This window comes from Oncorhynchus mykiss, chromosome 10 (genome assembly GCF_013265735.2).
Source record: "Oncorhynchus mykiss isolate Arlee chromosome 10, USDA_OmykA_1.1, whole genome shotgun sequence".
Classification (NCBI taxonomy): Eukaryota; Metazoa; Chordata; class Actinopteri; order Salmoniformes; family Salmonidae; genus Oncorhynchus; species Oncorhynchus mykiss.
In genome coordinates this window covers 61,575,391-61,600,101 of record NC_048574.1, presented here as the reverse complement: position 1 = coordinate 61,600,101, position 24,711 = coordinate 61,575,391, and the positions used below count along the sequence as shown (strand labels likewise).

The 24,711-nt window shown below is 43.5% G+C and overlaps 1 protein-coding gene and 1 long non-coding RNA gene across 5 annotated transcripts; one reads left to right on the top strand and one right to left on the bottom strand.

Moving 5' to 3' along the window:
- Positions 1 to 706: 706 nt before the first annotated feature.
- ssrp1b (structure specific recognition protein 1b) lies at positions 707 to 22,749 on the bottom strand. 4 transcript variants are annotated; one of them, XM_036933558.1, is made up of 20 exons: positions 22,606 to 22,749; positions 21,870 to 21,961; positions 21,458 to 21,643; positions 19,717 to 19,822; positions 19,423 to 19,625; positions 18,400 to 18,500; positions 17,018 to 17,147; positions 16,730 to 16,833; positions 15,757 to 15,885; positions 15,265 to 15,382; positions 15,006 to 15,109; positions 14,822 to 14,894; positions 14,699 to 14,704; positions 14,177 to 14,309; positions 13,242 to 13,287; positions 12,938 to 13,055; positions 12,565 to 12,729; positions 12,221 to 12,318; positions 1,341 to 1,521; positions 707 to 1,194 (listed from the first exon to the last, which is right to left on the bottom strand). In XM_036933558.1, the coding sequence occupies exons 2-20, from the start codon at positions 21,921 to 21,923 to the stop codon at positions 1,132 to 1,134; spliced, it is 2,118 nt and encodes a 705-aa protein (XP_036789453.1). In that variant the 5' UTR covers positions 21,924 to 21,961; positions 22,606 to 22,749; the 3' UTR covers positions 707 to 1,131. The 4 variants fall into 4 exon arrangements, with proteins under 4 accessions (XP_036789453.1, XP_036789452.1, XP_036789455.1 ...); XM_036933557.1 differs by having other exon boundaries at positions 12,565 to 12,732; positions 22,606 to 22,748; XM_036933560.1 differs by lacking the exon at positions 14,699 to 14,704.
- On the top strand, positions 22,729 to 24,706 carry LOC110534433. The gene is made up of 4 exons (XR_002475124.2): positions 22,729 to 22,837; positions 23,369 to 23,579; positions 23,839 to 23,944; positions 24,457 to 24,706. It is a non-coding gene; the product is annotated as an uncharacterized LOC110534433 (long non-coding RNA).
- Positions 24,707 to 24,711: the final 5 nt, after the last annotated feature.

Below are 24,711 nucleotides of genomic sequence, written 5' to 3'. Positions count from 1 at the left end.
GGGAGAACAGACAATGATAAGGGGAGAGAGAAACAACAAAAAGGCACAACACTAATTTGCTCCAGGGGCGCTGTACTACGGCTGACCCTGTAAAACAACACATTTCACTGCACCTATCCGGTGTATGTGACAATAAAAAATATATCTACTGTTTAAAGTTATATCAATCCAGGGCTAGCATGTAGAGAGAAGAGGGTAAGTGTTGTGGTAGATAAACAATGTAGCTGTCATATACAGAATATGTTGTGGTTGGAGAGAAAGGGTGTGCAGAGAAACTGAGAGAGGGAGAACAAAAGGGAGTGTGTGAGAGAGAAAGAACAAGAAAATAGATGTTGTGGTTGGCTGAGAAGGAGAGGGGAGAGAGAATTGATATCCGTTAGAGCGCTTGTCATCAGTATCAGACTACTCACAGACACTTAAAAGACAGGCCTCCTCCATCCGTCCCTCTCTCCGTTCCTCCCCGTCATTCGCACTGCTCATAGTTGACCACACCATGGTTTATTGAAACCACAGCCCTCCTCCTTCCTCTAACTCAGTCCAACACCACACATCCTTCTAAACCACGTGGAATAACCATAGAATGTTTATTGTGCTTCGCTAATAGCAAATGGTTGTTTATGTGTGTGTGTTTGTGAACATGTGTAACGTTATGTGAAAGACAGCATTTACGCCAGTCAGCACCAAAACACTCAAGACATGGAAAAGAGCATTTACTTATAATATTTAATTTAGTAATATTCTGGAAAACTACATTTAACAGCAGGCAAGGGTTTTTACCTGAGTTGTTCACAGCCTAAACCAACAGACAGTGTCATGCATGTGTAGCTGGGAAATGTAGTCATGACACTGGTCAGGTTATGGGATTTTTGCACTGGGCTAAAATCATTAAATACAGTATTTCGCTTCCTGAGATGAGGGGGATCGTTTTACAATTCCTGGACAGAATATTTTTGAATACATCGGTATGAATTATCTTCATACTTGATTCCTGTGCTTTAAAATAGAATAGAACAAGCATTTAAGAGAGAGGAACGGAGGGCGGTAGAGAGTTCACAACCCCTCTCCACACTTTGCCCTCTTTTCCCTCTCCATGTTCTTCCCTCTCTTTCTCTCTCTCCTCTCAGGCGCGCCTCAGTCTGATCCTGAGTCAGAACTGGGTGGGGTCGAGGCCACCTCCTCTAGTTCATCTGAACCCTGAGAGAGAGAGATGGGGAGAGAGAGATAGAGGGTAAAAGAAGAGGTGTGAACATGATTAAACAAAACAATTGTCTGAAATGCCATACTTGTAGCAACATTTTACATGTGAAGTACATTGTGTGTGTGTGCATATGTGTCCTCACCTTGCGTTTGCGTTTGCCCTTGCCTCTGTCTGACTCTGAGGAGCTCTCTTCGCTGGAGATAAACTCCCTGCTCTTAAAGCTGTCGTTTCCTGTCGTCCTCTCCCTCTCTCGCTCCCTCCCTCCACCAGACGTCCCCTTCTTATTCTTCTCATCACTCTTCCCTCCCTTCTTTTTCCTCTCCCTGAACACATGAAAAAGAGGAAGTGATAGATTAAAGACATGATAAATGAGCAAACATTCAGACAAAAATGCTTCAAATATGATGCACCTTTTGCTGTGATGTTTAGCAAAACTCTTTCATGATAAATCTATGATACTGTAAGGACCGACGCTGGAGATGAGAAGCAAGTACATAGAGTGAACATTTAATGAAACATGGATAGGAAAAGAAAATGGACAGCGTCTTGGAGAGGGGAAACAAAACGGCAATAATGCTGACACGGGGAACAAACTGAGGAGCAGACAGATATAAAGGGGCAATCAACAAAGTAAAGGAGTCCTGTTGAGTCCAATGAGCGATGTTGCGTGTAATGATGGTGACAGGTGTACGTAATGACGGGAGCCCTCGAGCACCAGAGAGGGGAAGCGGGAGCAGGCGTGACAGAAACCTAGTCCTGGATTAAAAAGCATGTTCAATGGAGAATCTCAATTAGAAATGATTTCTACTCTAGCAGTATGCTTAATCTGTGTCTGGGAAACCACCCCACGTTATATATACTGCAAATGATGTACAAGTAGTGCATCAATTGTATCTACACTCTTAGAAAAAAAGGTTCTGGATAAAACCAAAAAGGGTTCTAGTGCTTGCTTCATATTCATAGGTTGCACCTCCGTCACTCGGTGGTGCCATAGTGGTGCCCTAATGTGGTGATAAGCCCAGTCATTCTGGACAGAGGCTAACTACTGTTAGGTTTAAATTACATTACAGTGCCTGGAAATACAATGACATTGCTAAAGTTGTCACATATTTAGTAGGAAACAACTTTGCCAGCATTATCATGTCGTCAAATTTACTTTAGACAGATTGCAATGTTGTCATTAGCTAGCAAAGTTTGTCAAAAATAGCTAGCAATGCTAACATTAGCGAGCTAAAATCCGGTGGCCTCTCCTCAATCTTAGCCAGCTAGCTAGCTGCATCTAAAGTCAATCTGGAGTCATCCAAATGATAACAAAAGGTTTTCCTACTAAATATTTGTCTCCTTTTGAATGTCATTGTATTTCCAAGTCACTGTAATGCACTGAATGCTCAGCCGGGTATCAGTCCAAAATGAACGTTCAAAACAATATTGTGATGAAACTTGCAACCCATGAATATGGCACCCGTAAAGGTTCTATATAAAACCCTTTGTAGAGTTCTTTGATCAGAACCCAAGGGCTTCTTCTCACTGAACAAAAATTGTTTCCATATAGAACCCTCGGGTTTCCTACAGGATTCTATATGGAACCAACTTCGGTTCTATATTGAATCTTAATCAATCAATCAAATGGATTTATAAAGCCTTTTTTTTTTTTTTACATCAGCCAATGTTACAAAGTGCTATACAGAAACCCAGCTTAAAACCCCAAACAGCAAGAAATGCAGATGCATTTGTATGTATTATGGATCCCCATTAGCTGCTGCCTGGGGTCCAGCAAAACTAAGGAAGTTTATACAATTTTAAAAACATTACAATACATTCACAGATTTCACAACACACTGTGTGCTCTCAGGCCCCTACTCCACCACTACCACATATCTACAGTATTAAATACATGTGTATGTATAGTGTGTATGTTATCATGTGTGTGTGTGTGTATGCATGTGTCTGTGCCAATGTTTGTGTTGCTTCACAGTCCCCGCTGTTCCATAAGGTGTTTTTTTAATCTGTTTTTTAAATAAAATTGTACTGCTTGCGTCAGTTACTTGATGTGGAATAGAGTTCCATGTAGTCATGGCTCTATGTAGTACTGTGTGCCTCCCATAGTCTGTTCTGGACTTGGGGACTGTGAAGAGACCTCTTGTGGCATATCTTGTGGGGTATGCATGGGGGTCCGAGCTTTGTGCCAGTAGTTTAGACAGACAGCTCGGTGCATTCAACATGTCAATACCTCTCATAAATAAAAGTAGTGATGAAGTCAATCTCTCTTTCAGCCAGGAGAGATTGACATGCATTTTATTAATTTTAGCTCTCTGTGTACATTCAAGGGCCAGCCGTGCGGCCCTGTTCTGAGCCAATTGCAATTTTCCTAAGTCCTTTTTTTGTGGCACTTGACCACACGACTGAACAGTAGTCAAGGTGCGACAAAATTAGGGCCTGTAGGACCTTCCTTGTTGATAGTGTTGTTAAGAAGGCAAAACGTCGCTTTATTATAGACACACTTCTCCCCATCTTAGGTACTGCTGCATCAATATCTTTTGACCCTGACAGTTTACAATCTAGGGTTACTCAAAGCAGTTTAGTCATCTCAACTTGCTCAATTTCCACATGATTTATTACAAGATTTAGTTGAGGTTTAGGGTTTAGTGAGTGTTTTGTTCCAAATACAATGCTTTTAGTTTTAGAAATATTTAGGCTAACTTATTCCTTGCCACCCACTCTGAAACTAACTGCAGCTCTTTGTTGAGTGTTGCAGTCATTTCAGTCGCTGTAATAGCTGACATGTATAGCGTTGAGCCATCCGCATACATAGACACTCTGGCTTTACTCAAAGTCAGTGGCATGTCTTTAGTAAAAAGGGAAAAAGCAAGGGGCCTAAACAGCTACCCTGGGGAATTCCTGATTCTAAATGGATTATATTTGAGAAGCTTCCATTAAAGAACATCCTCTGTGTTCTGTTAGACAAGTAACTCTTTATCCACGTTATAGCAGGGGGTGTTAAGACATAACACATATGTTTTTCCAGCAGCAGACTATGATCGATAATGTCAAAAGCTGCACTGAAGTCTAACAAGACAGCCCCCACAATCATTTTATCATCAATTTCTCTCAGCCAATCATCAGTCATTTGTGTAAGTGTTATAGTTGTTGAGTGTCCTTCCCTATAAGCATTCTGAATTTCTGTTATCAATTTGTTTACTGTCAAATAGCATTGTATCTGGTCTATCAAACATTTTTATTTTCCAGAAGTTTACTAAGGGTTGGTAACAGGCTGATTGGTCAGCTATTTGAGCCAGTAAAGGGGGCTTTACTATTATTGGGTAGCGGAATGACTGTAGCTTCCCTCCAGGCCTGAGGGCACATGCTCTCTAGTGGGCTTAAATTGAAGATATAGCAAATAGGAGTGGCAATGCCTGCAATTTGACCCCACGGGGTGAGATCTTGCGTGGAGCCCCAGATCGAGGGAGATTGTCAGTGGTCTTGTATGTCTTCCATTTCCTAATAATTGCTCCCACAGTTGATTTCTTCAAACCAAGCTGCTTACCTATTGCATATTCAGTCTTCAAGCCTGGGGCAGGTCTACAATTTTGTTTCTGGTGTCCTTAGACAGCTCTTTGGTCTTGGCCATAGTGGAGTTTGGAGTGTGACTCGTTGAGGTTGTGGACAGGTGTCTTTTATACTGATAACAAGTTCAAACAGGTGCCATTAATACAGGTAACGAGTGGAGGACAGAGGAGCCTCTTAAAGAAGAAGTTACAGGTCTGTGAGAGACAGAAATCTTGCTTGTTTGTAGGTGACCAAATACTTATTTTCCACCATAATTTGCAAATAAATTCATTAAAAATCCTACAATGTGATTTTCTGGATTTTTTTTTGTCTGTCATAGTTGAAGTGTACCTATGATGAAAATTACAGGCCTCTCTCATCTTTTTAAGTGGGAGAACTTGCCCAAATGGTGGCTGACTAAATACTTTTTTTGCCCCACTGTACAAGTATTTAGGCACCATTTTAAAGATACAATTCTCGTTAATCCAGCCAGTGTCTAATTTCAAAAAGGCTTTACAGCGAAAGCTCCACAAACGATTATGTTAGGTCACCACCAAGTCACTGTCACGTTCTTCATACGAATGAGACCAAGGTGCAGCGTGGTATGAGTACATTCTTCTTTATTTAAAGATTGAAACACTGAACAAACTAACAAAATAACAAAACGAACCGTGAAGCTATATGAATAGTGCAGACAGGCAACTAAACATAGAACAAGATCCCACAATCACCAAAGGGAAATGGCTACCTAAATATGATCCCTAATCAGAGACAACGATAAACAGCTGCCTCTGATTGGAAACCATATCAGGCCACCATAAACATAAAAATACCTAGACCTACAAAACCCTAGACATACAAAAACCCTAGACAATACAAAACCCCTAGACAATACAAAAACTAGCATATCCACCCTAGTCACACCCTGACCTAACCAAAATATAAAGAAAACAGAGAAAGAAAATAAAAATAAAGAAAACAGATTTCAAAAAAACTTTACGGAAAAAGCATACCATGCAATAACCTGAGTACGGCGCTCAGACCAGACAAAGAAATATCCGCCATGTTGTGTAGTCAACATTAGTCAGAAATAGCATTATAAATATTCCCTTACCTTTGATGATCTTCATCAGAATGCACTCCCAGGAATCCCAGATGTCCAAACACCTCCCTTTGTTAGCGCGTTTAGTATACAAATCGAAACTCACGGGGCACGGGCAAGTCTAGAGGAAAGGTCGGACGAAAAGTCCAAAAAGTTCCGGTACAGTCCGTAGAAACATGTCAAACATAGTATAGAATCAATCTTTAGGATGTTTTTACCATAAATCTTCAAAAATGTTCCAACCGGACAATTCCTTTGTCTGTAGAAAAGCAATGGAACGCAGGTCGCTCTCACATGACCGTGGCCCGTGGCTCTCTGCCAGACCTCTGACTCATTCCCCTCTCATTCAGCCCCCCTTCACAGTAGAAGCCTGAAACAACGTTCTAAAGACTGTTGACATCTAGTGGAAGGCTTAGGAAGTGCAAGATGACCAATATCCCACTGTGTCTTTAATAGGGGCTGAGTTGAAAAACGATCAACCTCAGATTTCCCACTTCCTGGTTGGATTTGTTCTCAGGTTTTTGCCTGCCATATGAGTTCTGTTATACTCACAGACATCATTTAAACAGTTTTAGAAACTTCAGATTGTTTTCTATCCAATACTAATAATATGCATATATTAGCATCTGGGACTGAGTAGCAGGCAGTTTACTCTGGGAATGCTTTTCATCCAAAAGTGAAAATGCTGCCCCCTATCCCAATGAAGTCTTAAAGTAGTTTGCAATATCAGTGGGCTTTGTGATGAATGAGCCATCTGATTCAATGAATGACGGAGGCAACTTTTTTCCCCAAAATTTCATATAAGGTGCCCTAAAGCTTTTTACTATAATTCTTTATATAATTTTTCTTTGTTTCATAGTGTAGTTTATTTTTTCTTTAGTTTAGTCACATGATTTCTTAATTTGCAGTACGTTTGCCAATCAGTTGGGCTGCCAGACTTAATTGCCATACCTTTTGTCTCATCCCTCTCAACCATACCATTTTTCAATTCCTCATCAATCTAAGGGGATTTAACAGTTTTTACAGTCATTTTCTTAATGGGTGCATGCTTATTAGTAACTGGAATACATATTTTCATAAATGCGTCAAGTGCAGCATCTGGTTGCTCCTCAATACACACCACAGACCAGCAGCATCTGGTTGCTCCTCAATACACACCACAGACCAGCAGCATCTGGTTGCTCCTCAATACACACCACAGACCAGTAAATATTCTTTACATCATCAACATATGAATCACTACAAAATGTATTGTATGACCTCTTATACACTATATTAGGCCCAGCCATTGGAACTTTGGTTTTCCTAGATATGGCTATTATATTGTGATCACAACATACTATGGATTTGGATACTGCTTTAAAGCAAATATCTGCAGCATTAGTAAAGATGTGATCAACACATGTTGATGATTTAACTCCTGTGCTGTTTGTAACTACCCTGGCAGGTTGACTGACGACCGGATCCAGGTTGCAGGCACTGGTTACAGTTTGATGTTTTTTCCTGAGTGGGCAGCTTGATGATAGCCAGTCAATATTTAAATCACCCAGAAAATATACTTCTCTGTTGATATCATATACATTATCAAGCATTTCACACATATTACCCAGATACTGACTGTTAGCACTTGGTGGTCTATAGCAGCTTCCCACAAGAATGGGCTTTAGGTGAGGCAGATGAACCTGTAGCCATATTACCTCAACAGTATTTAACATTAGATCGTCTCTAAGCTTTACATTAATGTGGTGCTGAATATAGACTGCAACACCGCCCCCGTTGGCATTTCTGTCTTTTCGGTAGATGTTATAACCATGTATTGCTACCACTGTATCATCAAAGGTATTATCTAAGTGAGTTCCAGAGATAGTCAGAATATGAATGTCATCTGTTACAAGCAAATTATTGACTTCATGGACCTTGTTTCTTTGGCTACATATGTTAATATGGGCTATTTTTAGCACTTTTATGGGTTGCTTGATTGTTTTTAATGCTTTACTGGGAAGCTTATCAGAGGTAGACTTACTCATGTTATTTACATTGGAGCTGATAGTGCAGGGTGAGCGGCATAAAGTGGTCTTCCTACTATTGCACACCGCCTCAGTGCTAACAGTGTAACTCTGGTTTATAGGCTCATGATTACTGCTTACAATAGCTGTAGGATAAACAGATGTATTCGGTGCAATTAGGGGTACATCAATTAAATTACAGACATTGTGTTTTTTTTACAATGCCCCTAAAATCATGTACATTTGATGCATCATTATGACTAGTCATTGTCACAATGTTAGGGATTAACCGAGCTGGTGTCACAACCGTCTGAAGAAGTGGACCAAAGCGCAGCGTGGTGAGCGTACATTTTCTTTATTTGAATGAATGTCGCCAACAAAACAAAGAAACGACCGTGAAGCTTACAAGGGCAATAGTGCCACTAACAAAGATAACTTCCCACAATAGCAAAAGGGAAAAATGCTGCCTAAGTATGATTCCCAATCAGAGACAACGATAGACAGCTGTCCCTGATTGAGAACCATACCCGGCCAAAACATAGAAACACAAAACATAGAAATCAGAACATAGAATGCCCACCCAAATCACACCCTGGCCAAACCAAATAGAGACATAAAAATGCTCTCTAAGGTCAGGGCGTGACAGCTGGTCTTGGATCATTTACCAGTCATTGTTTCAACGCAGCCTTGAAATGCGTGGACAGTGTCCAGGAGCCAAGATGATATGGATGGACTCCGTCATTCCTGTAGAGTATCTTCTGTTTCCAGAAGGTGTCAAAGTTATCAATAAAAGTGACTCCAGCAGTAGTCTTTTAGCCAGATGTGTAATGCCAGCAGTCTGCTGAATCTTTCACACCCGCGGCCCAACGATGGTACTGGACCTGAAATTATTTTAATATTAAAATCAGTTCTTTAAAATCCATTTTCAAATGTTCCATGCTAGCCCTCCTGATGTCGTTTGACCCCACATGGACTACGACAGTGTCAGCTCCCGGCATCTGTGGTAGAACAGTTGGAAGCAGCCTTGTTATGTTCTGTACTCGTGCTCCTGGGTAGCACAGGGTTTTTGCCTTGGGAACCAAGATGTTTCCCACCATAGAGCTGCCTATGATGACAGCTGGTGATGTTGAATGGGCCGGTCTCTCAGGCAGCGGGTGAGGCTGGGAGCTCCGAGGATCTGAACACGAGGTAGAAGCCACTGGAGAGGGAGACAGAACAAAGGACGAAGACGCAGCTACCTCCAGATAGGATCTTGATTGGGAACCCACCCAGGACGAAGGCGCTGGAACCTCTGGATCCAGGGCGGCAAATCTGTTTTTGGTCTGTGTCAGTTCCGGGCTCAACATCTCATGGAGACCACCATTGACAGAGGACACCTTCTTCGACGTCCAAAGCGAGTGACGTAACTCCATGGCTGGTTGGTTGGGTCGAGAACAGTTCTGTTCTCTAGGAAAGGGCGAGACCCCTTCAGGGATGTAACCCTGCCAAGCACCGGCCAGTCGGCTGTGGAGAGCCGCGACATGGCGGCGAAACTACCACCAGACCAGAGCGGCGTCCGGCTACAGGGGTGGAAGAAAAATAAAAAGTAGGTGGACGTGGGTTCCTCAGTAGCTTATGTAGGTTTGCTACTTGCTTGCCAAGAATAGCTGCTTCGCTCCTGTAGTCCTCCGCAAGCAGTTGCTACATTGAAAGTCAGCGCGGTCCACATTGTCCCGGAACAAAGCAAAGTAAACACAGTTCCTGCGTTAGATTAGCGGCCTCCATTTGAGCCTGCCGAGACAACTAGGCTAGCTGGGCTTTCTCGTCTCTCCTCCTATACGGAATCTGGCAGGATCCCGGGATAGATAGCGGCGCTCACAGCAATTTAGCCCAACAGAGCCGCAGGATTCAAAATAAAATAAAAGGTATATAAAAACACTGTCAGCTTTTAAACCGAGGTCTATAGTTCAGGTTTTGGTGTAGATGTAGATGTAGAAGCCATGCACAGTGCATTCGGAAAGTATTCAGACCCCTTTACTTTTTCCACATTTTGTTACATTATAGCCATATTCTAAAATGGATTAAATTGATCTACATCAATCTACACACAATACCCCATAATGACATAGCAAAAACAGGTTATTAGAAATGTTGCAAATGTATAAAAAAATGTAAAACTAAAATATTACATTTACATAAGTATTCAGTACTTTGTTGAAGCACCTTTGGCAGTGATTACAGCCTCGAGTCTTCTTGGGTATGACGCTACAAGCTTGGCACACCTGTATTTGGGGAGTTTCTCCCATTCTTCTCTGCAGATCCTGTCAAGCTCTGTTAGGTTGGATGTGGAGCGTCGTTGCACAGCTATTTTCAGGTCTCTCCAGAGATGTTTGATCGGGTTCAAGTCCGGGCTCTGGCTGGGCTACTCAAGGACATTCAGAGACTTGTCCTGAAGAAACTCTTGAGTTGTCTTGACTGTGTGTTTAAGGTCGTTGTCCTGTTGGAAGGTGAACCTTCTCCCCAGTCTGAGGTTCTGAGTACTGGAGCAGGTTTTCATCAAGGTTCTCTCTGTACTTTGCTCCGTTCAGCTTTCCCTCGATCGTGACTAGTCTCCCAGTCCCTGCCGCTGAAAAACATCCCCACAGCATGATGCTGCCACCACCATGCAGTTTCCTCCATACATGACGGTGAATCTTGGTTTCGTCAGACCAGAGAATATTGTTTCTCATGGTCTGAGGGTAATTTTGGTGCCTTTTGGCAAACTCCAAGCTGGCTGCCTTTTTTTTAAAAGCTTACAACGTAACAAAATGTGGAAAAGGTGAAGGGGGTCTGAATACTTCCCGAATGCACTATATGAAGCAAGCATAGAACCCTTTTTGGTTCTATCCAGAACCTTTTTTTGTATGTACAGTATGTACAAACTCGTTTTTCAACCACTCCACAAATTTCTTGTCAACAAACGATAGTTTTGGCAAGTCGGTTAGGACATCTACTTTGTGCATGACACAATTAATTATTCCAACAATTGTTTAAAGACATATTATTTCACTTATAATTCACTGTATCACAATTCCAGTAGGTCAGAAGTTTACATACACTAAGTTGACTGTGCCTTTAAACAGCTTGGAAAATTCCAGAAAATGATGTCATGGCTTTAGAAGCTTCTGATAGGCTAGTTGACATCATTTGAGTCAATTGGAGGTGTACCTGTGGATGTATTTCAAGGCCTACCTTTAAACTCAGTGCCTCTTTGCTTGACATCATTGGAAAATATAAAGACTTCAGCCAAAAAAAATGGTTGACCTCCACAAGTCTGGTTCATCTTTGGGAGCAATTTCCAAACGCCTGAAGGTACCACGTTCATCTGTACAAACAATAGTTCGCAAGTATAAACACCATGGGACCACGCAGCCGCCATGTCGCTCAGGAAGGAGACGCACTCTGTCTCCTAGAGATGAACGTACTTTGGTGCGAAAAGTGCAAATCAATCCCAGAACAACAGCAAAGGACCTTGTGAAGATGCTGGAAGAAACATGTACAAAAGTATCTATATCCACAGTAAAACGAGAACTATATCGACGTAACCAGAAAGGCCGCTCAGCAAGGAAGAAGCCACTGCTCCAAAACCGCCATAAAAAAGCCAGACTATGGTTTGCAACTACACATAAAGCACGGGGGTGGCCGCGTCATGTTGTGGAGGTGCTTTGCTGGAGGAGGGACTGGTGCACTTCACAAAATAGATGGCATCATGAGGGAGGAAAATTATATGGAGATATTGAAGCAACATCTCAAGACATCAGTCAGGAAGTTTAAGCTTGGTCTCAAATGGGTCTTCCAAATGGACAATGACCCCAAGCATACTTCCAAAGTTGTGGCAAAATGGCTTAAGGATAACAAAGTCAAGATATTGGAGTGGCCATCACAAAGCCCTGATCTGAATCCTATAGAACATTTGTGGGCAGAACTGAAAAAGCGTGCGAGCAAGGAGGCCTACAAGCCTGACTCAGTTACACCAGCTCTGTCAGGAGGAATGGGCCAAAATTCACCCAACTTATTGTGGGAAGGTTGTGGAAGGCTACCCTAAACATTTGACCCAAGTTAAACAATTTAAAGGCAGTGCTACCAAATACTAACTGAGTGTATGTGAACTTCTGACCCACTGGGAATGTGATGAAAGAAAAAAAGGTGAAATAAATAATTCTCTCTACTATTATTCTGACATTTCACATTCTTAAAATAAAGTGGTGATCCTAACTGACCTAAAACAGGAAATTCTTACTAGATTAAATGTCAGGAATTGTGAAAAACGGAGTTTAAATGTATTTGGCTAAGGTGTATGTAAACTTCGGACTTCAACTGTAGGTGTTTAACAGGGACATGATACTGTACTTTTTGGAGGGGGCAGAGGATCCTCCTCCACTCTCTCTGTACTCCCTCATCGCTACCTCGTAGTTCTTCTTCGCCTCCTCCGCTTTCCCATCCCACTCCTGACAGACAGAGAGAGAAAAGGGTAGAGGGAGAGAGAAAGGGAGAGACAAAGAGAGAGAGAAAGAGATGGGAATGGGGCGGAGAAAAAGAAAGACAGATAGTCAATAAGTCAACAAGATGTATATTACAATGAACTACATTTTCACACACTAATGAAAGGGAGAGCAAAAGAAAGACAAGAGGGAAGGATGAGAGGAGGACAATTGCAGTACTGGTATCTCTCTCTCCCCCTCCCTCTCTCATACCACTTTTTGCTCCTTCCCCAGTTCCCTCCACATCTCCCCGGCCCTCTTGGAGATCTCTGTGATGGATATCCCAGGATGCTCTGCTTTGATGCTCTCGCGGCTCGCGTTCAGCCACAGGAAATAGGCGCTCATCGGCCTCTTGGGGGCGCCACTGTCCTTCGGCTTCTTCTGGGGAGAGAGAGTAAAGGAGGGAGAAGGGAGAAAAGGGGGAGGGAGAGTGGAAGGGAAGAGGGAGAAAAACAGGTGAAGGTAGAGAAAGAGAGGAAAGAGGAAAAATAAGGAGAGAGGTTGAGCGATAGAAAGGAAGGGAGGGTTCATTTCAGATGAGGTACTTAGTTTTACCTCTCCTCCCTCCCTCTCCTCCCTCCTTTACCTTGCGTGGTTTCCTCTCCTTCACCACTTTGGCCTTCTTGGCTGGTCTCTTCTTCTTTTCTCTGTCACTGTCTCCCCCCTCTGCACTGCTGTCACTGGCTGATGCCTTACTGTCATACCTGAGAGAGAAGGAAAGAGAAAGAGAGAGCGAGACGGGGAGGGGGGAGAGAAAGAGAAAGTGTGAGAGTGAAAGAAAGGAGGCAAGTGAGAGAGAGGGAGGCAGGATGAGAAGAGAGAAGGGAATGTGATTGACTGATAAAAAGCGGTAAAGATAAGGGAGCGATGGATTGAAAACGAATACGTACTCTTCCGCTATGTCATCTTCCTCCTCTCCAGGGTTAAAAGACTCATCTGGAAGACAAGAGAAAAAACTGTGATTGGCCCTGCCTCCTGTCACTCACCGCTCTCACCCTCTGAACTAACTGACTGACAATCGGTTCAATTATTTGAGTTCCATTTCGTTCCGTTTTTTTCTGTGACCCCAATGTGCAGTTACTCTAGAGATAAATCAGGTCAAGCCCGAACTGTGTGATGTAGTAAGGAGTTGTAGTCTCCAACAGGCCAATATTCTACACTGTTTAGTGCAGTAAACATGGTAATTAACTACAATGACCATGATCCATTGCGTGCCTACTTGTCCGGTCAGGGCAGACACGAGAGACAGAATGATCCGTTATCGAGAGGTGTAGAGAGCAGTTGCTTGGTGAGGTATTTAAAAAAAAAAACATAATATAAGTGATTGATAATTGGTATTAGTAGTATGGTGATAAAAGTATGGCTTAATTACATTGAAGAACTACTAAAACATGTCAGACCGCATAGGCAGCAGCAGCTCTATAGAGATGAGATGATGACTTGGAATGAAATAATAAACTAATCAAATAAAACAAATGTAATAAACACAACAATTGAAATATTTTATTAAAGTAATGTGAATAAATGATTAATAAGTGATAAGCAGTAATGCACAGTCACTACCATCATGGGATTTTTATTCATTGTTTTATTCTGTGTTGTTACAGTATTCAACATACATAATGTATGGTGCATTTGTTTAAAAAATATGATCTAAACCAAAATTGAAAACCGTGATTATGTTTTAATACTCAAACTGAAACCGAACCAACCTAAATAATCGCTCAGCTATACCTGTCACTCACTGTTCTCATCCTCTGATTGGCCCAGCCTCCTGTCACTCACTGCTCTCGCCCTCTGATTGGCCAAGCCTCCTGTCACTCACCGCTCTCTCCATCGGAGTCATCGCTGTCATTGGCCTCCTCTCTGATCTTGCCCTCCTCTTTCATCCTCTCCAGGTAGGCATCGTGCTGGTCCTCGTCTGAGTCCTCCAACATGTCATCTTTACCCTTTATACCCTGACAGGACGAAAATACACTGTAGTAATATAGTAAATATACAGTAGTATCATAGTAAATACACAGTAGTATCATAGTAAATACATAGTAGCACTGTAGTAATTCACAGCAATATCCCTAATTGTAAAACGCAGACAACCCATGTAAAGATGCTAACTAACTAAATATACACAGTGAACAAAATGTAAAATGTTGACTCACTTACCAAGTTAGATGTTAATTTGCTATATCATCAGTAATAACACACACAGGTTTAGACTCCTCCCTCCCACCCCGATTCCATAACAGACAGGCAATGCAATTAATACCCCCAATCCTGATCATACCATTCTCCCAAATCACAAGCCATGCAGTTTAAAACCAAACCAACACCTCCGTACAGGACCAACCTTTTTCTACCGGACCACAACACAGAGAGACAGAGAGGACAGGTCAGCGGATGAAGGGATGAAAGCACATCTAATGAAAAAGTGAAATAGTGTAGTTTACAGGTGAACAGGTGAGATGTTTACCTCTTTGAATCCTCTGTTCTTGATGCTGAGCTTCTTGGCGGTCACAAAGTCAAAAAGCTTCCCATACTCCTCTCTGGCGGAGAGATAGAGAGAGAGAGGATGAAGTGAAAGGTGAGAGACATGACAAAGGTGTGTGCATGCATAAGTGTATGTGTGTGTGTGTGTGTGTGTGTGTGTCCGTCACCTCTCAATGCTGCTGAAGGTGAACTGGGTGCCCTGCTTGGTTTCGATCTCAAAGTCGAAGGAGCGCGTGGTGGTGGTGCCTCTGGCGAAGTTCACACACGACACCTGGATGGATGAAGAAGGAGGAGGAGGAGTAGAAGAAGTAGAAGAGGACTTTATCGTCCAATGTAGGCCTACGCATGAAGGAATGAAAGAACCCCCCCCCCAAAAAAAAGGGATACTTGAATGTCCCATAAGGAAAAGTAAAAGGCATACAGCACCTCCTCGAAGCGCAGGTGTACGGGGGGCTTGTGTATGTAGACGAAACCCCTCTCCAGAGGATAGAGCAGGCCTGACGACGCTTTGTAGGAACACGTTATACACTGGGTCCCCGAGTGACTGGAGGGGAGAGAGGTCGAGACTTTTGAGAGAAAGTTATATTTTTAGAGTGTAATGCGAGTGGGATGGAGACGAAGCAGACCAATATAAACGTTGGCTGTGTGCAGCAGGTGGCTGTCCTATCGGCTCTGACCACAGAACTTACGTCACTGGCGTCGTACGTCCTGTTCCGTTCATTTCCAGCTGATTTTACATGTGGATTCGGCCCAGTTTGTCGACTACTGCGCGCGGCTGACATTCATGTTGTTGAGTCTTGTCTTAGAGGGGTGTGTATGAATGTGTGTTTACTCCTGGAATTTTCTGTGTGTGTGTATGCATGTGCATGCATGCATGCGTGTGTGTGTGTGTAAACGTGTGTGTGTGTGAGTGTTTACCCCAGGAAGTTTCCTGGCACGGTGATCTTCTTGTTGACCAGAGCCTTCATCACCCTGCCGACCATCTCATAGAGAGAACCTGACATGTTCTTACTGAGCTTCCCCCCATAACGCTTCTCCACCTCCTCCCTAGAGAGAGAGAGAGAGGAGAGAGGAGAGAGGATAGAGAGAGAGGAGAGAGAGAGGAGAGAGAGGAGAGAGAGGAGAGAGGAGAGAGAGAGAGAGAGAGAAGAGAGGAGAGAGGAGAGAGAGAGAGAGAGAGAGAGAGAGAGGAAAGAGAGGAGAGAGAGGAGAGAGAGAGAGAGAGGAGAGAGGAGAGAGGAGAGAGAGAGGAGAGAGAGAGAGAGAGAGAGAGAGAGAGAGAGAGAGAGAGAGAGAGGAGAGAGAGAGAGGAGAGAGAGAAGAGAGAGGAGAGAGAGAGAGAGAGGAGAGAGGAGAGAGGAGAGAGAGAAGAGAGAGGAGAGAGAGAGAGAGAGGAGAGAGGAGAGAGAGAGAGGAGAGAGAGAGAGGAGAGAGAGAGAGGAGAGAGAGAGAGGAAGACAAACAATAGAAATAAATGAAACAAAAAGCATGAAATATGAACCTCATTATCTAATCTGATCATTATCTTTTAACATTTACCATTCCATCTCATACACTTACAAATCAAATCAAATCCAATCTTATTTGTCATGTGCAGGATACAGCAGCGTATTTACAAGCCCTTAACCAACAATGCAGTTTTAAGAAAATAGAGTTAAGAAAATATTTATTAAATAAACTCAAGTAAAAAATAAAAAAAATACATAAAAAAAGCAACAGAATAAAATAACGGTTAATGAGGCTATATACAGGGGGTACCGGTATAACATCTCTCTCTCTCTTCCTCTCTCATACTCTTATATTTCTATCTCCCCAATGTCTCTCATTCCCTCCCCTAACAGTCTCTCTCTCTCTCTCTCTCTCTCATTCTCTCTCTCTCTCTCTCTCTCACTCTGTCATGTTGAGGGAGAGGCTGAGGTCCTCCTCCTTGGAGAAGAGCAGGATGAGGAAGTGGTAACGTGTCTGCCCCTGTTTAATGGGCGGGTCTAGACTGATCTACAGAGAGAGGGGGAGGGACGGAGTGAGGGAGAGACAGATAGAGAGAGCGAGAGAGAGTGAGAGAGAGAGAGAGAGAGAGAGGGGGAAGGTGAGAGAGAGACAGACGGACATTTGTATACAAATTGTATGCAATCTCGAGGTCTTTACGTATGATGACTATTCAAACACCAGTAGTACTCACCATGAAGAACATCTGTCTCTGGTCCTTGTGTGGTAGCAGGAAGAGACGTAGCACAGTGGTGTAGGGGATCTTGTAGTCAAACGTCTTACCGTGGAGGTGGAGGAAGCTCGGGTAGATACGGATATCATACCTGACAGAGAGGAAGAGTGAGTGTGAGAGAGAGAACGGGGGGGGGGGGGGGGGGGGGGGGGGGGAACAGTGCAAGAGTTCTATACTTCAAATCAAATGTTATTATGTCACATGCTCTGAACAACAGGAATACAACAACCTTACTGTGAAATGCTTACTGACAAGCCCTTGACCAACAATGCAGTTCAAGAAATGTGTTAAGAAAATATTTACTAAATAAACGAATGTAAAAATAGAACAATTTAAATAAAAAGTAACACAATAAAAAAAAGCAATAACAAGGCTATACACAGGGGGTACCGGTACAGAGTCAATGTGCAGGGGTGCAGGTTGGTCGAGTTATTTTGTACATGTAGGTAGGACGCTTGTCTGAACGCTTGTCTGGGCAAAAGGTAGATTAGGTATAGAAAAGGGGTGGCCATCACAAAGTCCTGACCTCAATCCTATAGAACATTTGTGGGCAGAACTGAAAAAGCATGTGCGAGCAAGGAGGCCTACAAACCTGACTCCGTTACACCAGCTCTGCCAGAAGGAATGGGCCAAAATTTACCTAACTTATTGTGGGAAGCTTGTGGAAGGCTACCCGAAACATTTGACCCAAGTTAAACAATTGGCAATGCTACCAAATACCAATTGAGTGTATCTAAACTTCTGACCCACTGGGAATGTGATGAAAGAAATAAAAGCTTTAATAAATCATTTACTTCTACTATTATTCTGACATTTCACATTCTTAAAATAAAGCAGTGATCCTAACTGACCTAAAACAGGGAATTTTTACTTGGATTAAATGTCCGGAATTGTGAAAAACTGAGTTTAAATGTATTTGACTAATGTGTATGTAAACTTCTGACTTCAACTGTATATGTGTGTAAAGGTGTGTGTGTGTGTGTATATGTGTGTAAAGGTGTGTGTGTGTGTGTGTGTGTATATGTGTGCAAAGGTGTGTGTGTGTGTGTGTGTGTGTGTGTGTGTGTGTGTGTGTGTGTGTGTGTGTGTGTGTGTGTGTGTGTGGGTGTGTGTGTGTGGGTGTGTGTAAAGGTGAGTGTGTAAAGGTGTGTATGTCTATGTGTGTGTGTAAAGGTGTGTGTCTATATGTGTGTAAAGTTGTGTGTGATATGTGTGTAAAGGTGTTTGTGTAAAGGTGTGTGTGTGTGTGATATGTGTGTAAAGGAGTGTGTGCAAAGGCTTGTGTAAAGGCGTGTGTGTAAAGTTGTGTGTCTATATGTGTGTAAAGGTGTGTGCATATGTACCTGCCCCTGGGCGTGAGACACTGCAGCTCTTTGAAGATACACACAGCATCTCCTGTAGCCTGGATCACATCTGCCTTGGACAGCACACGGTCTCTAAACACCTGGGAGGAGGACAAAACATGTCACATTCCATACAATATCAACATTTCATTTCTTCATTTGTGGTATTGGCAGAGACTTTTGTTCAAATCTCCTGTAGATACTCATGTATTTCAGTTTTAACATGTAGAACTTATATCCCAATAAAGTTGAACTTGACGGTTGGTGGCAGTTCAGTTGCACTGCCAGTCAGAGCCGTTTGAGTGTCTCATTCATTCAGACAGAGATGTCTAGTCCTGACACTGAAGTTTGTTGTGGGGAAGAGTTTGATCTGCAGGACTGAAAAGGCCAAAACATCTATAATAGAAGCTGACTTCGGTCGTCAGTTGAACAGTGTTTCCTCCGACACATTGGTGCGGCTGGCTTCCGGGTTAAGCCAGCATTGTGTACAAAAAGCAGTGTGGCTTGGCAGATCATGCTTTGGAGGAAGCTCGGCTCTCGACCTTCACCTCTCCCGAGTTTGTTGTGGAGTTGCAGCGACGAGACAAGATCGCAACTACCAATTAGATATCACGAAATTGGGGAGAAAAAGGGTAGAAAAAAAACAACAACAAAAACATCCATAAAACTGGAGGCTATGAGAGGCAATGCATTATCCTGATGACTTAATGTAAATATTCTGTCAATGTCAGATGCTTCGTTCTGTTGTTGTGTTTTACATTTTAACATGTGATCTTGTCTGTATGTACTTTAACTGCTGCAAAATGAATTGCCTCTTGAGGACATTAACGTTTTCTGAATCTGAATCTGAATACGGGACTAATATGGAAGACTATAGCAGACGTTTATGAACGCTGCCATCACGTTCGTTCTGACCTCTGCTGCTACATTTTTTTATTCAAACTTGAAGAATATTTCAGTGAGTGTGGGTTTTTCCTTTCTTCCAAGTCTATACCAGACACACACTCACACACAGCCCCCCACCTCCACAGGTTCTGGTCCCTCTTCCGTGGTGGCAGTGTCCCCGGGCGGGACATAGAAGCGGACCTCCATCAGTGACACCTCTGCCTCATCGTTCTGGTGGAACTCCAGTGTCACCTCGTTCTTCCCCGTGGCGCACTGGGACACGCTGGCCAGGGGGATCTCAAACGCTGGGCTGTCGCTCACCTCGAATGACAGGAGAGGGCCTGGGGACAGAAACTAGACTGTGTTGGAGACAAAATGTTACAACCCAAAATGGCCTCTGAAAACTTGAATATGTGTTAGTGTTGTCCTTACCAGAGAATTTGGTGGTGCCCCAGTTCCAACCCTTCACACACAATTCCTTCTCTGACAGCTCCACTTTGTAGTGGGCTTTGAAGTACTCAGAGATCTTCTCAAAGTCCTGGAGAGAGAGGGTAGAGAGGAGAGGGGTGGAGAGAGAGGGTAGAGAGGAGAGGGGTGGAGAGAGAGGGTAGATAGGAGAGGGGTGGAGAGAGAGGGTAGAGAGGAGAGGGGTAGAGAGGAGAGGGGTGGAGAGAGAGGGTAGAGAGGAGAGGGGTGGAGAGAGAGGGTAGAGAGGAGAGGGGTAGAGAGGAGAGGGTAGAGAGGAGAGGGGTAGAGAGGAGAGGGGTGAAGAGAGAGTGTAGAGAGGAGAGGGGTGGAGAGGAGAGGGTAGAGAGGAGAGGGGTGGAGAGAGAGGGTAGAGAGGAGAGGGGTAGAGAGGAGAGGGGTGGAGAGAGAGGGTAGAGAGAAGAGGGGTAGAGAGGAGAGGGGTGGAGAGGAGAGGGGTGGAGAGAGAGGGTAGAGAGGAGAGGGGTAGAGAGGAGAGGGTAGAGAGGAGAGGGGTAGAGAGTAGAGGGTAGAGAGGAGAGGGGTAGAGAGGAGAGGGGTGGAGAGGAGAGGGGTGGAGAGAGAGGGTAGATAGGAGAGGGGTGGAGAGAGAGGGTAGAGAGGAGAGGGGTAGAGAGGAGAGAGAGGGTAGAGAGGAGAGGGGTGGAGAGAGAGGGTAGAGAGGAGAGGGGTAGAGAGGAGAGGGTAGAGAGGAGAGGGGCAGAGAGGAGAGGGGTGAAGAGCGAGTGTAGAGAGGAGAGGGGTGGAGAGGAGAGGGTAGAGAGGAGAGGGGTGGAGAGAGAGGGTAGAGAGGAGAGGGGTAGAGAGGAGAGGGTAGAGAGTAGAGGGGTAGAGAGGAGAGGGGTGGAGAGAGAGTGTAGAGAGGAGAGGGTAGAGAGGAGAGGGGTAGAGAGGAGAGGGGTGGAGAGAGAGGGTAGAGAGGAGAGGGGTAGAGAGGAGAGGGGTGGAGAGGAGAGGGGTGGAGAGAGAGGGTAGAGAGGAGAGGGGTAGAGAGAAGAGGGGTGGAGAGGAGAGGGGTGGAGAGAGAGGGTAGAGAGGAGAGGATAGAGAGGAGAGGGGTAGAGAGGAGAGGGTAGAGAGGAGAGGGGTAGAGAGGAGAGGGTAGAGAGGAGAGGGGTAGAGAGGAGAGGGGTGGAGAGGAGAGGGGTGGAGAGAGAGGGTAGAGAGGAGAGGGGTGGAGAGGAGAGGGGTGGAGAGAGAGGGTAGAGAGGAGAGGGGTAGAGAGGAGAGGGGTGTAGAGGAGAGGGGTGGAGAGAGAGGGTAGAGAGGAGAGGGGTGGAGAGGAGAGGGGTGGAGAGAGAGGGTAGAGAGGAGAGAAAAGACTATGTTTATTTTCCATGCTGACTTTTCTGTTTCAAATGATTCTATTCCACACTCCTCTCTGATCTCGTTCCTACTCCAAACTCACTCTTTACTCTTTTCATTCCCATTCTTGCCTCTTTCCACCTCTCTATCTGTTTCCTCCCCTTTCTCCTTATTTCTCTCTTCCATCATCATACCTCCCTCCCCTTCATCCTTCCCTCCATCTCTCTGTCTCCCCTCAACGATATCTCCCTCCCTCGCCTCTCTCCTCCTACCCTCCTTCACCTCCCTCCCTCCTATTTTCCTCTCCTCCACCCCTTTCCTCTCCGCACCTCTCCTCTACCCTCCTCCCTCCCCTCTCTCTTCCTCCCATCCCTCTTGTCACCGTGTCTCTGAAGCCGTCATATTTGTAGATGTGCCCGGTGCTGGTGGTCAGCTTGATGCCCTGTCCCAGACACACACGTCTCCACTGGGCCTGAGACAGCTCCGCAGCTGGGATGCTGTCCACCTTCCCTGTCTTACTGCTCTTATACACCACACTCTGTCTACCGAACCGCAGACGGCCGTCATTCTGGGGAAAACACAGTAAATAGTGTTGACATACATATACAGTATAGCAACACCTGAAGGAAACCCAGACACACACTCACATTTAGAATAGTTTGCCATGGTTTTTAACTGTTGACTGCATTGTCAGATATGTACTGCTGTGCAGAAACACACACAGACAGCATCTCCTCGAGTCCTCTCTCTCTCTTTCGCTTAACACACACACGCACGCGCACGCACGCACTCACCCATGACCCTTTGACCTCCTGGTAAATGTCACTGAACTCCAGTGTGTCGCCCATGGCAGCTATTCCTCTGGTCCTCAGGAGCCACTGTCCCTCTAATACCACACACAGAGAGTCTGCCTTCATTATACTAGTCCTATAGCTCAATTGATAAAGCATGGGGCTTGCAATGTCAGGACGGTGGGTAGGATTACCGGGATCGCTCATAAATAATGTGTATGCACATAACTGTCATTTGCCTTGAAAAAAAAGCATCTGCTAAATGGCCTATATAATTATTATAATATTATTAATGTATCTACCGTACTGTACTATCTATAGCATAAACTAACTACAAACTCATAGAAATATATATATTTCTATCTATTTATATACATTTGTAAAAAAATATATATCTTGTTTCAATGATTTACATTTGGACTAAATCTTGAATTAAATACATCTAAATGATTTATATGGAGGTCTAAGTGATTTTATATGGAAGCCTGTATGACCTGCATGTCTCAACAACTTAATACCGTAGGCCTTGCAATGAAAATTATAACAACCAACCAAACTTGCTTGTTATGTGTTGCTGTCAGCTGTCAAGCAAATTGGGACTGAGACATGTAAATAACCCTTATGACATGTAAAAACTATTATGCAATATAGTACAGCTTGCTATAATGGTGCTATTATTATGTTAGTGTTTACCGATTACAGTTGATCTGTGGAATAACGTCATGTTTACATTACTAACCGTTGTGTTGTAGCTGTCAACTTGCAATGTTGTGCGTGGGGAGAAAGTAAAGTCTTTGCGTCCTGTGCGTCGAACGTGACGTAATCACGGTTTGTATGTGTTACGTTTGACGTTTTTTTTTCTCTCCTCTTGGTCTGGGTTTTTGCGTTTCGATTGTTTTCTTCATGATAACTTACACATTGATCATCAGACCAAAACCGAAGGGAAAGACATCGAACATAATTGCAAATAAGTATGTTATAAAACTACATCAGGGGCTTGATAAAAAACGTTTTTGCACACAATGAATTGCACAAGTGTAAGAAACCTATGAAAACGCGCAGTACATACGAAATGCTAACAAGTTGAGTTGGATCACTGAATCACTAATTTCCTCTCCGAAGACAAATACAACTATTCTAGCATTCTATTCATTGTACAAACAGATTGAAATTCGTAATTTATTTTACCTTTATTTAACTAGGCAAGTCAGTTAAGAACATTGGTGGCGAAATATCGCCTAAATTTCCTGTTAATGCAGCTAATGTTGCATTACGGCAGATAGCCTAGTGGTTAGAGCGTTGGACTAGTAACTGAAAGCTCGAATCCCTCAGCTGACCAGGTAGAAATCTGTCGTTCTGCTCCTGAACAAGGCAGGTAACCCACTGTTCCTAGGCCGTATTTGAAAATAAGAATTTGTTCTTAACTGACTTGCCTAGTTAAATAAAGGTAAAATAATTTACGAATTTCAATCTGTTTGTACAATAGTTGTATTTGTCTTTAGAGAGGAAATTGGTGATTCAGTGATCCAACTCAACTTGTCAATCGACCACTATTAATGCCCCAGCTCTGTGATTGGTCATGGTGGTGTCACTCTAACCCTGCTTCTGAGTCCAATCACACGATGAGCTGCGCCCCCTCACAGCCAGAGAGAAAGAGCTGCAGGAGCTGAGACAGTTTGACCAGGACTGGCGGTGTGGACCCTGCAGCAAACGGTGTTATTAACTATCTGACAACACATTTTTAATACTGTTGTTCATAATAACAATATTCAGCACGGTGGAGCGCCAATTTTTCATCTTTGCACTGTCCCTTTATATTGTACTGTTTTACTGTTTCCTCTCCTGTTTCATATTGCTTTGTGAATTGTTTTAATCCAATCCAATTGTTTTCCTTCCTGTATATCATAGTGCTATATGATCTACAGTAGCATTTCTAATCCCACTGTAATCACACACTCTCTCTCTCTCTCAGGTATCAGCCGTTTGCAGCGGTGGGAGAGAGCTGCACAGCATGGGTTAAACCCCCCTCGGGAGATCAGATATATGCCGTTTAGCGCAGACACAGACTACACACACTGGTACTATGATCAGAATAGCACAGACACGACGCACAAGCAGATGCACACACATTCTGTTACACACACAAATGCATGGACATTCTTAGAGAAAATGGTTCCAAAAAGGTTTGGCTGTCCCCATAGAATAATCCTTTTGGGTTCTAGGTAGAAGTCTTTTGTGTTCCATATAGAACCCTCCTTGGAAAGGGTTTTTACATGGAAACCAAAATGGTTCTACCTGGAACAAAAAAGGGTTCTTCAAAGGGTTATCCTATGGGGAAGGCCGAAGAACCCTTTTAGGTGCTAGATGGCACCTTTTTTTCTAAGGGTGTACACACACCACACACACACACACACAGTAAAAAACACACAAACAACTCTCTCATAAACACACACACTTGATTCTGGACCATTACAAATGTATTCCAGCCATACAGTATCATATGTAATGTTGTGCATAAGAGTAATGAGAAATGATACATTTGTCATATTTTGTTGTTAAAATATTGTCTTCGTACTGTTTTGTCTTTCAGTCTGTCGAGTGACTATCCATTGTGAGAAATGGAAAGACGAGAGACAGAGAAGATAAAAGTAGAATGTCCAAAGTTCAGGTGGTTTTGCTTTTGTTTAGTTCAGGTTTGACTGCTAACCATCACACTACACGTTTTTATTAAAATGCCCTTCTCTACAAAAATATCAGTTTTTATTAGGTCTGTCACACACACACACACACACACACACACACCACTGCCTCTTTTGAGACATTTACATACATATTTGTATAGGTA

Bases quoted from the DNA above. Each gene is read 5' to 3' on its own strand.
- ssrp1b (XM_036933557.1), bottom strand. From the start codon at position 21,923: ATGGGCGACACACTGGAGTTCAGTGACATTTACCAGGAGGTCAAAGGG. The intron at 19,626-19,716 runs GTAAGGACAACA...TTCTGTCCCCAG, and splicing joins GGGCACCACCAAATTCTCTG to GCCCTCTCCTGTCATTCGAG. The intron at 18,501-19,422 runs GTGGGGGGCTGT...TCCTCCTCCCAG, and splicing joins AGGGACCAGAACCTGTGGAG to GTGTTTAGAGACCGTGTGCT.